The sequence below is a fragment of the Candida orthopsilosis genome, assembly GCF_000315875.1.
Source record: "Candida orthopsilosis Co 90-125, chromosome 3 draft sequence".
Classification (NCBI taxonomy): domain Eukaryota; kingdom Fungi; phylum Ascomycota; class Pichiomycetes; order Serinales; family Debaryomycetaceae; genus Lodderomyces; species Lodderomyces orthopsilosis.
The window spans coordinates 490,480-506,909 of NC_018296.1; the positions used below are offsets into that span (position 1 = coordinate 490,480).

General features: G+C 37.9%; 5 protein-coding genes across 5 annotated transcripts in view; 3 read left to right on the plus strand and 2 right to left on the minus strand. All coding sequences in view use genetic code 12, as the record gives it.

Moving 5' to 3' along the window:
• Positions 1-153: 153 nt before the first annotated feature.
• Positions 154-2,880, plus strand: CORT_0C02310 (Ase1 microtubule-associated protein; the record flags this gene model as incomplete). Its single annotated transcript, XM_003868463.1, has 1 exon — positions 154-2,880. The coding sequence occupies one exon, from the start codon at positions 154-156 to the stop codon at positions 2,878-2,880; it is 2,727 nt and encodes a 908-aa protein (XP_003868511.1).
• Positions 2,881-3,044: 164 nt separating this feature from the next.
• On the minus strand, positions 3,045-4,775 carry CORT_0C02320 (hypothetical protein; the record flags this gene model as incomplete). Its single annotated transcript, XM_003868464.1, has 1 exon — positions 3,045-4,775. One exon carries the CDS (start codon positions 4,773-4,775, stop codon positions 3,045-3,047), a length of 1,731 nt encoding a protein of 576 aa, XP_003868512.1.
• Positions 4,776-5,198: 423 nt separating this feature from the next.
• On the minus strand, positions 5,199-7,436 carry CORT_0C02330 (hypothetical protein; the record flags this gene model as incomplete). Its single annotated transcript, XM_003868465.1, has 1 exon — positions 5,199-7,436. One exon carries the CDS (start codon positions 7,434-7,436, stop codon positions 5,199-5,201), a length of 2,238 nt encoding a protein of 745 aa, XP_003868513.1.
• Positions 7,437-13,383: 5,947 nt separating this feature from the next.
• Positions 13,384-15,345, plus strand: CORT_0C02340 (Ahr1 zinc finger transcription factor; the record flags this gene model as incomplete). Its single annotated transcript, XM_003868466.1, has 1 exon — positions 13,384-15,345. The coding sequence occupies one exon, from the start codon at positions 13,384-13,386 to the stop codon at positions 15,343-15,345; it is 1,962 nt and encodes a 653-aa protein (XP_003868514.1).
• A 541-nt stretch (positions 15,346-15,886) lies between these two features.
• Positions 15,887-16,430, plus strand: part of CORT_0C02350 (Cam1 translation elongation factor eEF1 gamma) — a gene marked incomplete at both ends in the record, with an annotated part of 1,272 nt that continues 728 nt past the window's right edge. The window contains one exon of the mRNA XM_003868467.1: positions 15,887-16,085. Within this exon, the coding sequence (XP_003868515.1) occupies positions 15,887-16,085 (199 nt within the window). The remainder of the gene's footprint in view (positions 16,086-16,430) is intronic.

The window sequence follows — 16,430 nt, forward strand, 5'->3', positions numbered from 1 at the left end:
AATCCTATGTTTATTTTCTTTACCAATTGGGAAATGCGTAAACAAAATCAAAACGCATATCAAATAATCTTTGTTGCAGAACAAAATGAGTATCATCATCAACTGAAGAAGGCAATATACCTATATCAACTCTACTTTCCAAGCTATTGAACAATGAGTTTCTACAGCAATTTTAACACGGAGCTACTGCCGAACCAAGAATTATGTCAAAACAACACTTCGTCGCGAGATTATCCGATGATGGCGTCAATTCAGAGCACACCCAAACCCCAATTGCGTACGGATCAAGTGACAACTGGAGTTGTGAGACAATGCTCAAGATCACCCATCGAAGAAACAGAACAACTTGTTCTGCTGCCTACTTTGACTGCAGACGGACACAGTCGACTGCACAATGATTTAAATACCCAATTTGACTCAATCGAATTAAGAATTAACAATGCTATACTGGAATTGGAATCGATATACAATGTAATTGGCTACTCCTCTTCTGAAGTTGATCTCAAAAAAGCTGAAATTTTTACAATTGTCCAAGATACAATCAATAATTTTGCCAACAATCTACAGCGAAAGAAGAGTACCCTTGAAAACGAATGCGAATGGCTAAAGCAGCAAATCCAAGTTATACTATCAATGGTCAATGATTCCAAAGGAGATAAATCATTGACTCTACTACAAAAGGGACTAGTATTCAACAATCGTCAACAGTATATCGATGGCTATAAAGAGCAAATTCTTTCTAAAATGTCTACGGCAACATTCAAACGATCTAAACTCGGAGATGAATTGACTATGGAACAGCAGTACGAGTACATGGTGAAGAATATACCAGAATTGACACTTCTAGAGCAAAGGTCAAGATTAAATATGGTATTTATTGAAGTGTTGAGGGTTTTTGTGAGACAGTACAAGCAATACAACTCCTTGAATATAGAATGCGCAAAACTTGTGGCTTGTATTGGAACATCAGAATTCGACACGAAGGTGATCAACTCAATGCCATCTTTAAGTGAAGCAGAGTTGCATCGAGAGATCATGGAAGAATTCTCCAGTTTGATATCAATTATCAATACTACCCAAACACCAGATCAAAGCGAAAATGATGTGTTTGTATTAGCAAGTCCCATCAAGTCCTCGCTGCGAGAAACATTGTATTCCAGTGATGGATCCAGCCAGAATAACATTAAGCGATTAAGGGAGGTTAATTATCAATTAGTGCGAGTGATGAGAAGCTTAAAGTTTACGAGGATTTCTTCAGATTTGATGCAAGCTTTACAAAAGGAGATTAGAAGTGGTAGAGAACTGCTCGATGCAAGAAAAGGTGCCGTTGTTGAAATCATAAACAAATGTCTCAACTCTATTGAGTTTCTTCAATATTCAGATGAGCACTTAGCCAACATACAAAAGAATGAAATGGGTGAAGGTGAAGGCTGCTTAGACAGGGAGACATTAAATTTAATACTCCGTGACCCACTTGAATTTGGCTTACACGATGAGAATATAAATCACTTGATTCAATTTCAAAACATGATAGAAGCCAAGGTCAATGAAAAACGCGAGAAATGGGAATCATATTCGGAGTCATGTATTCAATTGTGGAAGAGACTCGGGGAAAACGATGAATACATTGAAAATTTTATGCAAAACAATAATAATTTGTCCGACCTTGCATTACTCAACTTCAAAATGGAATTGAATCGGTTATACATTAAAAGATCAGAATATATTGAAAGCTTCATTTCTGATGCTAGGAAAGAAATTGAAAAATTGTGGGACCAAATGTATTATTCACAGGAGATGAAAACTGAGTTTGAATATTTTCACTACGACCCTGAAAATGATAGCAGGGATAAGGAATCTGTCTTAAATATACATGAAGAAGAAGTAAAGAGATTAAATCAAGAGTATGATCAAAAAGCACCCGTTTTTCAAATATATGCTGAGTTGCAAGACCTCATTAAAGATCAAAAATTTCTCCAAGAAAGCTCACGAGATTCATCAAGATTATTAAGCAAAAACTCGTGCAAGATCCTTCTCAATGAAGAGAAAATCAGAAAACGGATAAATAAAACCATGCCACGGGTGATTGAATCATTAAAGCTGGAGGTAAAAAAATATAACAATAGAGTTGTACAAGAAGGTGAACGTCCATTGATGATTAATGGCAAGGACTTTTTCGAAGAAGTGTTGCGTCTTGAATCTGAGCAACTGAGTTCGGGTGCTCGAACAAAACCTAAATCAGCGTCCACTTCACCAATGAAAAGACCAATCAGCGCAACTCGCCCCTCACCTGAAAGAAAGCCAAAGCTGAGATTTATGTCAACTAGGATACCACCAGCCTCAACTACTGCTAGAGCTAAAGTTGTCAAGTCTCCAACTAATACACGCCAAACTTTAATGAGATCCCATCAACAAAAACACTCATCTAATGTCGTTCAGCCTTTGTTTAGTTCGCTGTCTAGTAGCCAAGTAAATTCATCATCATTGACTATGGATAGTCCCTTACTGGCATCACGTACTACTTCATTTACTGTCAAACCGCCATCAGTTGAGTTGAAACCGCTTACATCACCACTCAAATTGTCAACAACAAGATCAAATACCTTGGCCAATAGCTACACTAAACCTTACACTGAGAATTCAAATCAATATTTCCATGATGACATACCTGAGGAGAAGGAAAACAATACTGGTCTATTTAATAACGATGTTTCTAAATTGAGTTGGTTTTCGCCATTAAAAATGCAGCCCAACTTTATTGGCCTGCGTGAAGGAGTCAGTAGCACAGGAACAAGTGTTGGCAATGACACCTCAACAATGATTGGCGATGATTATTTTGCTTGGCGAGATGAGAAGATCAAACAGTTGAATGATATTTGAGTTAGCTTTTGTATGTAACGATGTAATATTATCAGAAATTAATACTCTGCTTGTAGATCTCTTGCATCCGAGCAAGCAACACATCCAATAGACGAGACAATTTGTTGAAGGACTTTCAATAGACAGCTAGATAGTACATGTATATACCAAATTAAACGCATCCGTTAACGTGGTTGATTTGAATTGGATTTTAAATCTAGTGATATCGAGACCGGTTGGGAAGTTTCACCGTTACGATGTGATTGAGGTCTGGGTTTGTATAAATGTTGATCTCCGTTTACTTTGTGTTCCACTTCTAGTTGCCTTTGTACAGTTTCCTCATCATCATCGTCGTCATCATCATCGTCGTCGTCGTTGTCTCCGTCATCATCATCATCATCATCATCATCGTTGTCGTCGTCGTCGTCGTCGTCATCGTCGTCTACAATAGCCAGACTACTCTCTCTATCGATCAACTCCTTTGACCTCAAATCCTTTTTCCCTTGAAGTACAGTTTCACTATCTTCTTCATCTTCTTCGTCTTCTTCCTCAATCACTTCAGGATACCCTCCCAACTTCAACACGATCTTGTTGACGACTTCATTCCAATCCATCATTCCACCCATACCTATATCCCCATAACTACCAAAAACTTTCTCCAGCGGCTTCAACACCTCAATCCATGGCATCTCCTCAGCAATCATTCTCAACTGCTTCTTTGTGGTGATGGCATTGTAAGAATAACTTACCATTGCAGGGGCCAATAAAATCGGATATGAAGTATTCCAGGCACGAATAACATTAGTCAATAGGTTATCGCAAATTCCAAGTGAGATTTTCGACAATGTATTTGCCGTTAATGGACATACAACTAAAATATCTGCCCATCGACGAAGTTCAATATGCAAAACCGGATCCAGCCTCGTTTTCCACGTTGTCCATTCATCAGCATCTCGCCAAATTCGTACTCCTTTGACATTCTCCAAAATATTTAGACTCTCTTGCAAAAGAAAGTTTTCGCTAGAGCGAGTTAATATAAGTTGAATAGCTATCTTATTTGGGGTGTAAATTTCGAATAGTTTATTGATAATAAGTTTGATTTTGCCAGTAGATAGGGCACCACACACACCAAGCAAGACATGGATCTTCCCATCATCCTGAGGCAACCTTGGATCAATGTTGGCGTTTTGCTCTGGAACTTTAGGCGATTGTTGTCGATTGATCTGCGATGTTTGAGTTTGTGGTTGTGGAAATGGTGCTGTTGATGAAGTGGCTGAACCAATAGAAACTGCATCTCTGATACTGTCGTGGCTTTTTGATCCATCACGCATTGGGTAAAACGTAGATTGGGGAACTGACTGGGAACCAGCAGAAGTTGAGTTTGATCCTGACCCACTTCTCGATCGATTCACCACCTTACTAGGCTTTACTGCCTCGTCAACATAGAAATGTGCATGGACCGATGGTGATTTGTGATGTTGTGGGTCAGAAGGTGGTTGCAATAGGTAATCCAAACTGGTGACAGATTCATTGTTATCGCTAAGAGTCGTGGGTGATGTGGTGTGATTCTTCATGTTTAACGAGTTCAACGTACTCACCAATGAGTCAGAATGTAACTTCTCTTTTAAATATACACCTCCAGCCATAACTGTTTCCTTCTTTTGTTGTTCACTCTCTGGCGAGGAAGTTGGTTGCAATTGCGGAGCAGCTTTTGGCTGGGGAGGTACCAGTTGAAATGATGCTGATTGTGCCAACCCGGGACGAGATTGAGTATCCGACAGATTACTCGGTACTGTGTTGGCCAATGGTGGAGACGATGGATTCCTCGACAATATTGAAGGGGGCAAGTCTTCGTTATCGGTTTTCGCTTGCAATTGCAATTTCTTCTCCTTAGTGGAGGAGGGATTAGATGGCATTGTAGTTATATTCTAGAAGTTTTGTAAACCGATGCAAAGAGCGTGGACAGATTGATTACCCAGCGACAAGGTTGTCAACTAATGTTGTTTGTAATAGTGTATTTGGTGGGTTTGAATGAAGTAGTTTTAAGTAAATGTGGCTGCTGTTGTTTTATTGATGTCAAAGAAAATGAGGGAAATTAAATGTTTGCTTAATTAGAAGAAAAAAAAAATATTTTTGATCTACAGTACTGCATATGGAGACAGAAAAATTTTGCAATCATAGGGCTTTAGCTTCAATCAGTTACTGGAATGAATACAGCAAAGTTCTGTTAACAACAGCTCATATTGGGATAGGTGATTGTGGCTCTTGTTTCAGATGCTCCTTCCGAAATCAAACACACTATTTCTTTATGTACATTTGAAACGAAAATCTATACTATACTAATTATCACTTAACGATAAATTTTCAAAAAGCTCGCTCGTGTTTTGCTGCTGCTGTTGTTGCTCTTCCTTATCGTTCCTCATTCTGGATGCTTCACCTGGTGGGAATGTTCTTTGCAGGGGTGTTCCAACATGAGAGTTGCCATAATGGGTTGGGATTGGGGCCAGAATTGGGGCCGGAACAGGCGCCGATGTTGGAGCCAGACCAACCTGAACTCCATAAGGCAGGTACATGCTTGTTCCCGGTGGAGGTGGAGCTTGATAATAATACGGCATGAAGTAATACCCGGAAGCAAGTACATTCTGGTTTGGACTAGAGGGCATTGGGATATTCAGTGATTGTGTTATTGGCGGTGGTTGAGTTGGTTGTAAAACTGGAGTATTTGCTGAGTATGGTGGCTGTGGATTTGGTGCATTTCCATAATAAATCTTTTGCTGTAACAGGTTGCGCTCAAATGCCAAATTACTTAACAAATTTGGGCCAGTTGGGGTTGTGGCAAATTTCTGATGCGTGATGTATGGAGCCGCTTGTTGGGGCACAAACGAAACCGGTCGCATCTGTTGGTATCCTAGAGAAGATGGGTGATTATTCATTGTTGATTCAGAATTGCCATATTGCCTTCCAAACGTACTTGAATTTGATCTCGAATATACCGGAGTACGATGAAGTTGCTGTAAAACGTAATTATTAAATTGTGGAAACTTATCGTATCGTATCGTTAAAGCGCGTCCTTCAAACTCAACATTATTCAATAATTCTATAAGCTTTTCTGAAGATGCTTTATCTTTTGTGGTTACAATTGCAAACCCTCTACTTCTGGATAAGACTTGAGGCTGGTTCATTGCACCTTGTCCATAAAATAACCCATCATTAAATGACATTTGCAGAACTGGAATCTCAACACGTAGTATAGATATCCTATTGTTTGGATCAATCTCATTCGCCTTTTCTACGAGGAATTTCCTCAATGAAGCCCAATTCGAGGAGTAAGGAACATTCCCTACAAACAACCGCGTGGGACTCACTTTAATTAACTGGTCAGGATTGTCTCCTTCTCCTATGGGCATCTCTATAAATTCCTCTTCTGATGTGTCATTAATATTGGTATTCCTGACCTGCCCTTCGACCTGTTGTGGTTCATTTCCATCAACTTCTTCTTCAACGGTTGGTTCGGTTTGATATCCACCCTGCATTGCATTCGTAACAAATGACGGAACATGCTGTTTTCCTGGCACCAGGTCGGTGGATACCGTCGACAAGTTACTTGAATGTCTATGGCTGTAGTTAGAAAATATGGAACTAGCATGACTGCTGGCTCTAGAACTTGCTGTTGTGGATCTTCGTAAATCGAATGAAGACAGAGTGGAATCATTAGGTCCTTGAGATCTATAGAATGAATTGTTTTTTCTCAGTAATGATGGTTGACGATACTGTGGTGGAACATATGAGCGATTGAATATGGGGTTGAATGGCTCAATGGATCCTCTACCAGGACCCGGAAATGATGATGTCTTTTCAGTTGCCTCGAGATTAAGTTGAGCTGTAAGGGTGCAACCCTTCCATTGGAATCCATTCAATGCTTGCACTATGTTATTACACACAGCTAAATTTTCTATTCTGACAACTACTTTTGGTGGCTTGGTTGTAAAAAGCTTTAAAATCTTGAAACTGTCATTGCTTACGGTCTGTTGTAGCAAGGTCTCAATTTCGCTCTCAGTGGTATTAAGCGGTATATTGCTTATTTCAACGACAAATGGTTTGGGTTTAATTTCTGAATTTCCAGGAGATAGGGAGCTAGTATTTCTTTTTATAAAATTGGACGATGACGGCCTTGTGTCACTCAATGCTATTGCTTCGTCAATACGTGACAGTCTAGGTAGCCCCGATGACTCTTGCCTCGGACGCTGTTGTTGTGACGCTGGTGGTTGCTGTTGCACTGCTTGTGGTTGACGCGGCTGTGGCAGCAGCAGTAGTTGCTGTTGTTGCTGTTGCTGCTGCTGTTGCTGTTGCTGCTGCTGTTGCTGTTGGTTCATCCCCAATTGAGAAGTACGTCTGGCGCTTGGTTGCAAAGGACGTCTAGCACTGGATGTCGCTGGTTCATTTAGTGGTCGCTGCATTGTTGAGTTTTGCGTCAGTGTTGTGGCAGACGGAATTGCGTGACGATTAAAAGTTCGACTCCGTTGTTTTCTCGGTCTCTCGCTTGGACCTGCATCTGATTGAGGATCCTGCTTCTTCATACCTTATCTCTTCTTATCGGGATGAACGACTAAAAAAAGCTTTTTCAAAATAAAATTTGGTGTAATTGTATTTAAATGAAGAGACTTCTCTGTATTTTAGACTGCTTTGTTTCTAAATTTCGTTCATACATTGGTCTCTAATGTTTTTCTTTTTCTTTTTTTTTAATTGCAATTTGCAAGTTTATTACGAAGTACCAAAAGAATGCATACAATAAAAAAGTTGTATTCTTATTGTGTCCCTGACAGCAATTTTAAACAAAAACAAACAAATTGAGACAAAAATAGAGTAACAAGTGTATATATGCGCCATACACTACTTTTGAATAAGATATATGCATGCGTCTATAAGCGCTCGTTAAAAAGTTGGAAACCGAATTCTACACAAACAAGGAAAAACCTTTAACACAACAATAGAAACCCCACACAAACAGTTTCAAATAGGGATAGATAGAAGATGATTATGATGGTCCTTGCTACTGACTAAGGTGCATGTGCATCCTCGTAAAAGATTATTTCCTTTTGGCTTTTGAAATTTTTTAACTCTTGCGCTCAATTTTTTGTTTTCTAGAGGCGTCAAAGTTTTATGGCCCCTAATTTTGGCAACTAAATCAATAGGTGAAAAATTTTTCATTTCCGTTTCTGATTCGGCGCTTCCCTCATCGAACAAATCTAGACAGAACAATAGGAAGATTAATTAATTGAGGCGGTATTCTTTTGATGGTGTGTATATATGTTCATTTATCCCGTTTTTGTGTGACTTTTACTGATTAATTGTTTGTTTTCATTTTTGACGAGCAAAATGAAGATATTAATAGAAATGTATGCAATCTCCGAAATATAAAGATCTGGCGGAGATCTTATATGGGAGTTATGAGCCTGACGTAGTTTTTACATTTCAGTAGGGGCTCCTGTATCACTTGCTTACCAATGTTTTGGTAAGCTCTGTATTAACAGTGGGATGCATACATTAATTATAGGGCGAACAAAAAGATTTTGTTCACATTAGGGTTATAGAGAATTTGCATACTATTATTATTTTCACCGGATTGTGCTATCTATGGTTAGGAGCATCAAGTTTAAGGCTACATGCTTTTTTAGGGAACACCAATGGGGAATGTATTCTAATGGCTTCATTACTATTCACTCCTTGTAGGTATGAAGCAAGATACGTTGGTTGCATACCATGCTTGTCACTTACTTTAGGGATTGTATGCGTTCCCAATACCTTGTAGTTACCTTCCGAGGATTTAATTACGAAAGAAGGATTTGAGACAGAAAAGTGTGACCCGTATGAGTTTGCCAGGGTTTTCTGTAGAAAAAGCTCGTCAAACAGCCTAACCTGGCTTTATATGTGGAAGGATCTGCAAGTATGACCGGGTTTTATAGGACTCGGTGAGAAGAAAATAATGCTCTATTAGGGGCATCAGAATACTTCCTCGGTCGTCGGTCAAAAGGTTGCCGGTACTCACAATAAATTCGTGGTATAACTTGACACATGCCTGTATTGATGTTTAAAACAAATTTTGCAACAAAAGCGAATATTAACTTAAGATGCACAAGCACGGCTTCCGTTAATAACACAAGTGGAGTTAGATCTTTGTGCTACTAATAAACTCTATCGTGTCGAAATTCAATGTTCTCGTAATTGTCTCTCAAACTCAAAACTTTAATACGCCGGACCCTTGCTATATAAAGCAAAGAAATATTGAAATTTAAGGTTTAGCAAGTAATTAAAGTTACAACTGGATCAGTGATCAAAATTCCTTGTAATCCTGGTAATTCACATAGGTAGCTTAACCCCTGGCTGGAAGTGTAGCATTTGCGATAACTTTTGTTTCAAAGCCATTCAAATTTTGGTTTGCAAAACAAAGTCTTGAGTGTTTAAAAATATTTCTAGCATGAAATTTGGTTAAACCAGGAAAATTCCTCTTTTGCTACTAATTATGAGTGCAAAATTAAACAATAAAGAGAATGACCAAGCCAAAGGAAAATATACGTTCGGAAACACGAGGAGTTAAAGAGCTATGTTTGAGAATTGCTTGCGATGCGTTCAATTTCGAAAGACGTGAGACTGTGCAAGAACCAATTCCGGTGTCATTATACACTTCAAATAAATCTATAGTTTCGGAATTGTGAATTTATTGTTGAGCTCCGTGCTTCAGATAAGAGGGAGCACCGCGGTAAAACTTTGCTTCAATGATGCCCCAACAATTTCTATCCCAGCTAACCCTGTGAACAATAATGTAGCGATAGAGTTTGTCTCAGATAGTTATAATAATTTATTATATAAGGGCCGGAAATTTGCTTATATGTGTGGAACATTTCCGACTGGAATTGTAATGGGGAAAAGAATAAAATAAATGTATAGCCGATCTAGCGTCTAGCTGAAATGAAAGGCAAAAGACACACAAATTGAAGCAATTTTGCTGGCCGAGAAGGTTCACCTTGCTAGCTTCGTTTTGTTTGTTGAGCACACTTGCTCCATCGTATTTTATATTTGCACAATAATGTCAATGAGATGGAGGAAATGATTAGGCTGCAACTCTCCTCATAAACTGATGATTACTGATTCGTGGAGCATATCAAGTCTAAGTATCAATAAAACAGTCATGTGGATAGTACATATGATTTTTCTTAGTGTCAGTGACCGTAAGGAAGTTTTGCTCACAATACTCCGTCCCTCTCGATTAACACCACATGTCGCAATTTAGAGCAGCTGTAGATGTAGTGCAATAACAAACGAGGACAGGGACCTTGAGTGCGCTTTCATGAAGTGTTACGACTGTTCCACCCAACTAGAGTGAACAATTCCCTCTTGATAAACAGCCATAAAACCTGAACCCTGTCCGCCGAAGCGGGAATTTGTATAGCAAATTAATGAAGCTGCATATAGTGGATCTGCATCGAAGACTACGACACAAGTCCAAAACATGTGCTTTTACAAGCAAATTGTAACTTCACTTTTGCAGAGACCTTAGTTCTGGTCGTGTAGTTGTTGTTAAAAACACGGAAATGCAGTGCTTTTAGTTGTTTCGCGGGTCGCTCCGGTCGTTTGCACCTGCCAAAATTAAAGTTCTGTGTAACAAAATATGAGTCTATAGAGTCACAAAAGGAACACTTGTTGGGTTATTTAACTCTTCCCGAATCAAATCTTGCTACAATCAATAGGAGAGATCAAATGTGCAGCTCAAACGAGAATTAGCTATGACTTGACCACTTCTTAGGTTACATATAGATGAGATAAATATAGGCACTGAGACTCTGGGCCCTTTCCAGTCTAGTAAACAGTCAAGGAAATAACAATAAAGAGTTCAAAGTAAAGTTTTTTGCTGTTTATGGCAATATTAGCGGAATTCGGCATGTTTAACCTCGTTCTTATTTTTGTTTCCGACGCGCTGTTCGTTGTTAGGAGAAAAAAAAAAGGCTTATTTTGGTCTCTACTACTTCTTGTTACTGAGAGTGTTGATACTTTGGTAATAATAACCGGTGTTCAATTTTGTGTTCAGTTCAGGTTCAATTAAAATATTATTGACAACAAAACAGAATGTTGATAGGGGGTGCAAAAAGCTAGGAACGGTGGCTTTGTTAAAGAATGCTTTCTATACAATGTGATAGATATCGCTAAAGTACTGTATCTTGACATTTATGAGAAACACTGTCAAGTGTGGTACTATTTTGTCCAAAGCCATGGCCAGCTCTCTTACTGATTCTATTATTCAGCAAAATATTCAAATGAGCTTTGTGTAATATTTATACCGATTATAACCCCTTTTGCAGCTCAAAACATGTGGAAATTGGAACAAAGGAAGCAAAACTTTTCCTGCCTCTCTGGAGAAATAGAGTACAAGAGGCTAATTGGAGTTATCATCAAGACCATTACTCGTCGTGTGAGTAGCTTCAGACATTCCAAATCCCTGTTACCTACTTAATCTTACAAGAAGGTCGCTGGCAAACTATACAAAATCGTGCAGCACGGTTGATCACAATATCCTGAATTTGTTTTTGTAGTTTGGAACAGTATTCTATGATACTTCTTGTGGTGAAACGGGTTCACATTGTCGTGATCAGAACTATCTCAAAGCAGAAAACAGTAGTTGAACCCCACTTTTCCACTCAACAGCGAACAAAACTGGTTTTTATACAGAATGGTTTTTTTCATCTGTAAATGTGTAAGTGGTTACATTGGTTTTGAAAAAAGTTCAAATAAGGTTTTGTCCTTTAAAGCTTAATCTCAATTTGGTGTTACATTTTAACTTTAAACTTTCGACTGAATTGTGCTAGTTGCTGAACTTCTGAGTTTGATCTTGCTTGCTGTCGATTTTAGGCTGATCCCTATTGAAAATTACAAAGCAAGTAACAGAGAAATTTCCCGAATCCTCCAAAGTTACCTATGATTTGAATGCATGATGAAGAAGAAGCAAGACTAAGGGAAAACACGAAGAAAGAATAAAGTTACTAACTTAAGAAGAATCATCCGAATACACACCAACTTTTATACTATAAATCCTTCCTTTAATTCGTGTACTGGTTGGACCATCTATCTCCAAGTACTGTTGCAAATTTATTGTGTATTTTCCTGAGTAATACAAAACCACTGAACACAACTCAATCCTTATTTTAGGGGAGCAACCAGAACGTTAACGAATACAACGTAAATAAGGAGGCACTCCAGTTCTCGGAACCACGCAAAGCTCTTAACAAATCACAAAATTTAGTCAAATGAATGATCATATGCTGATTTACATTAATCTATATTGCATATAAAGGATTGGAATGAGCTTTAAAGTTTTTTAGAGTTTAGTGTTTTTGGATACAAAGGGTACAAGTTTTGTACTTTGTATTATTTAAACTTTACCGTCGTTGTAAGTTGTACTTTTTTTTCTTTAAATGCTTCTTTTGGATGACGCTCGGTAGGAGTGGACAATCCTTTAAATCGTTATCCCCTGATTTTTCTTTGACCTTGAGTGTCACAGTTGGCGCGTACAGAGAAGAAACTTTATTATACAGTAATGATGTAAGGTATCTATCCCGTGTTCACACATTTCAAAATACACCTGTATTATTACCAACTGTAAACAATTATGCTACAAAACGAGGATCGAACAATGTGAAAAATAAATAATAAAAAATCAGTTCTCTTCATATGTAGGGTAACTAAAAAAGCAATTATGCATTACAAAAGAGAACTACACAATTAGGAATTTTAGCAGTATTCAGTGTAATGGTTTTAAATATTAATCTTTCTCATACATTCAAGTTGCGTGAAACATTACAAAGCTGGAGAAATTAAACTTTCTTTGTAGTACTAAAATAACCATTAGAAAGTGTAAGCTGGCATTATAAATAAACCATAATTGATCAATTAATTTTGAATGCCCTTCTTTAATATTTTTTAGGTTGGAAAACTTTTGATAATTTCGCGTCTTAAGATTAATTCTTACTACACCAAACACGAAGCCCACCAAAACATTCCCACCGGTGCAAATCTTCTATACCCTACAAAGAGCTCACCAAAGTAACAACAGTTTTCAAAAAAGTGTTTCAAACAAAGAAGTTTTGGCGCCTAGTTTCGAGAATTTCAACAGGAAAAAAATTATAAAGCAATTAAATTTTTTTTCTGTTGGGAGAAAAGATTGTTGCAAATTGGATAAACAAAAAATCATCAACGGAGATACAGTCGACCACCACTACTTTGGAGCCGCAATTGAAAGCAAAAGCAAAAGGTTTATACCATTTGATTCCAATTACACAATTACAGCCAATTCCATTGCCATTGTTCACAATACGATTTATCAGATTAATCTTACCACAACTATAGAAATAATTGAGCTCTATTAACAGTCAAACATCCAAGAGACTCTCCAATTGCACAGTGATTTTTGTTAGTACAACCCATCGCAAATTAAGCCATTAATGATTCTGCACATTCGACGAGGGAGACAACGAAATGGACAAAGTGCGACCACAACAATATTCTCTGTCGACATCATCCTCCTTGCCCTTGTCCAAAGTTTCTGAAGATTCTACAAGATTCAAAAGACGTAGGACCAGGTCCGGATGTGTTACGTGCAGGGACCGACATATTAAATGTGATGAGGGTTTACCAATTTGTAACAATTGTCTACGACTGAGACGTGTTTGTTATCGAGGCTTGAGATTAAACTTTACTCAGTATACATTCTACGACCCAAGAAAGGATAATCCTATCCATGAGAGGATTCTTGATGGAACAATATTACCTCATAGAATACTAGATCAATCAATAACCATAGCAGCCTTGTACAACGGGTTGGAAAAATACAGACCGTATATGCAATTACATTCACAACAAGACTTGAAAGATTCAGACTTGGAATATCAGGACGATAGCTATGTACCACTAAACGATCCAATATTTTCTAGCCTATCCACTAAGTATCACCCAGATTTGAGTAGTACACACAGGGTCAAGCTCAACGAAGATAAGAGTGGTTCAAAATCGCTGAATCGGCGATATAATCACTCATCACCAAGATATATCAAAAACAACTTGAAGACTGAGCAGCCTCTTACGTATTCCAATCAAGACGTATTGAACATGATACATCAACCGCAAATGGAGACGAACCTACCTTCTTTGAATCTCACACAACAGCCATTCCAGATGCTAAATTATGCAGCTCTACCGTCCATGCAAGTTACATCCGCCTTACGTTACACAAACCTCGGAATCGCCAATCAAAATACTATCCCCTTAAATTACGATCTTCAACATTACATAAACATACTTGTGAAGGAACAATTTTACTGGCTACTTGATCAGTTCAATGATTTTAACATATGGAAAGCCATAATACCCGAAATATGTGTTAAAGAAAAGGATAACTTTTTATTTTCATGCCTTATGAACTGTTCTCGAGATCCTACTATTTCAGATGCAATAGATTTGAAGTTTCTCATAGACTTTCAAAATTTCAAGTACAACCAAGTAAAGAATATCGAACTAATGCAAACATCAAATTTATCACTTTTTGAAACATTGTTAATTAGTATTTGCTTAGTTTTATTGGGTATATATTTGAAAGTCCCCCATGGCAGGCTCACATCGTTCCATAAACAAGTTCTCAACAACCAATCAAACTTGTTTGATCAACTATTGGCTAAATTATTTATTTATTTCATGCATTTAGGTAATTCAGAAAAGTCATTGGTTATTTCATCATGCATACAATCAATTACAATTTTGAAATTCTTCATGAACAAGTATTATGATTTAGCATTCCTCCAAAAGCAATCTGCACAATTTACAAACATCGACCCACTTTCCGATATTGGTGTATCCAGTTTTATCAAATTCAACTCATATGAGATAAACTATCTCAATATTTCTTACCAAAACATCGACATCACATCACATCCTTCAAACTCAAACTCAAACTCAACCCCACCGCCACAAGCTACTCATACACTGCTGCAAAACATTGACCTCGCAGCATCAACAATGCATGAACATGGGATCCATCAATCCCCACAAATATCATCAACTGAAACCAGGAAACTAAAAGACTTGTTATGGTACTTGGTCAAACTTGACTACATCATCAACTTCCCAAACGAGACTGTACAATTTTCAACTTTCAATAGCGCAGAGCAAGTGCTTGATCCTCAGTTGCAAATTACCACTCCTGAACAACTTTTTTCTCCATCTCAATCAACACATTGCCAATTTAGACCAGTTGTGCGTGCTATTTTACAAAACTTCACTTTCAAGTTGCTCAACATGAATGATGGAATGCTTGTGCAACAATCAAATTTGAGGATTCAACAGTGCCTTGAAATGTCTAGGAATAATAGTCCAGAACATGAGCTAAGTCGACTGCAGTGTATGCATTATTTTGGTTGGACACTACGGTATGTCAATCCTAGTTAGTGTGTATCGTTCTTACATTTGTTGCAAGAATGTGTGAGATTCCACGTATTTAGTTAATAAATGATGTGTGTGTACATAATCGATTTTTCAAAGTGAAGCTTCTATATTTCTGGTTGTTTACGGGAAAAATCCAAAATGAACAATTGTAGAGAAAGCTATCTTTGAATTTACCAGAGTGTGGCTATTATATTGGCTTATTGCGCTTGCTCTTTATATCGGATCTTCCGCAATCTCAGTTTATACTCGTAGAACAGTCACAAATTACATGAACAGCCTTGATTATCACCACCACAGTATAAATATATCTCACAATTACAACCCGTCTACCACGGTGGAAAAGGCAAGATTGCTGCTCGCTGTCCCTTTACTCCCCCGTTAGAACCTCCGCTGTGGACTTAGTATTTTACGACGCACGTGATCATCGGAAATGTGTAAAATCATTTTGGAAAAATTTTTCCCTCTGATTAAGAGTTGAAAATTTTCTTTCGCCCCTCATCACCACACCTTTCTCTTCTTTTCCTTGTTCAATTGAATTGAAATCATGTCATTGGGTACTTTATACGCTACACAGCAAATAAGAAGTCTTCCAGCTAAAGCATTGGCCAAGTATTTTAACTTGGACATCAAAATTAGCGACAAGGATGCTGCTTATGAGAAGAATTTCCCATTGAACAAAATCCCTGCTTTTATTGGACCAAAGGGGTTCACTTTGACTGAAGTCATTGCCATTTGTCTTTATTGTATGTATTTGCCACCAATTGTGACAGTCCCTCCTCTATGCCAAAGTGATGAGAAACATTTTTTCAATTTATTATACAGTTATCCCTGTCTTAATAAACTATGTCGAGAATACCAAATCTGAAAGTTACATAGCTTTGTGGATTGAACAATTGATCAGTATTCAGGATTCACACTAACTAATTAATAGTCGTCAACTTGGGTGATCCAAAGTCTAAATTGTTGGGTAAAAACGCTGCAGAATATGCTCAAATCTTGAAATGGACTTCTTTGGCCAACACCGAATTGTTGCCAACTGAAGCCAAGGTTTTCAAACCATTGAATGGAGCTCAACCATACAATAAGAA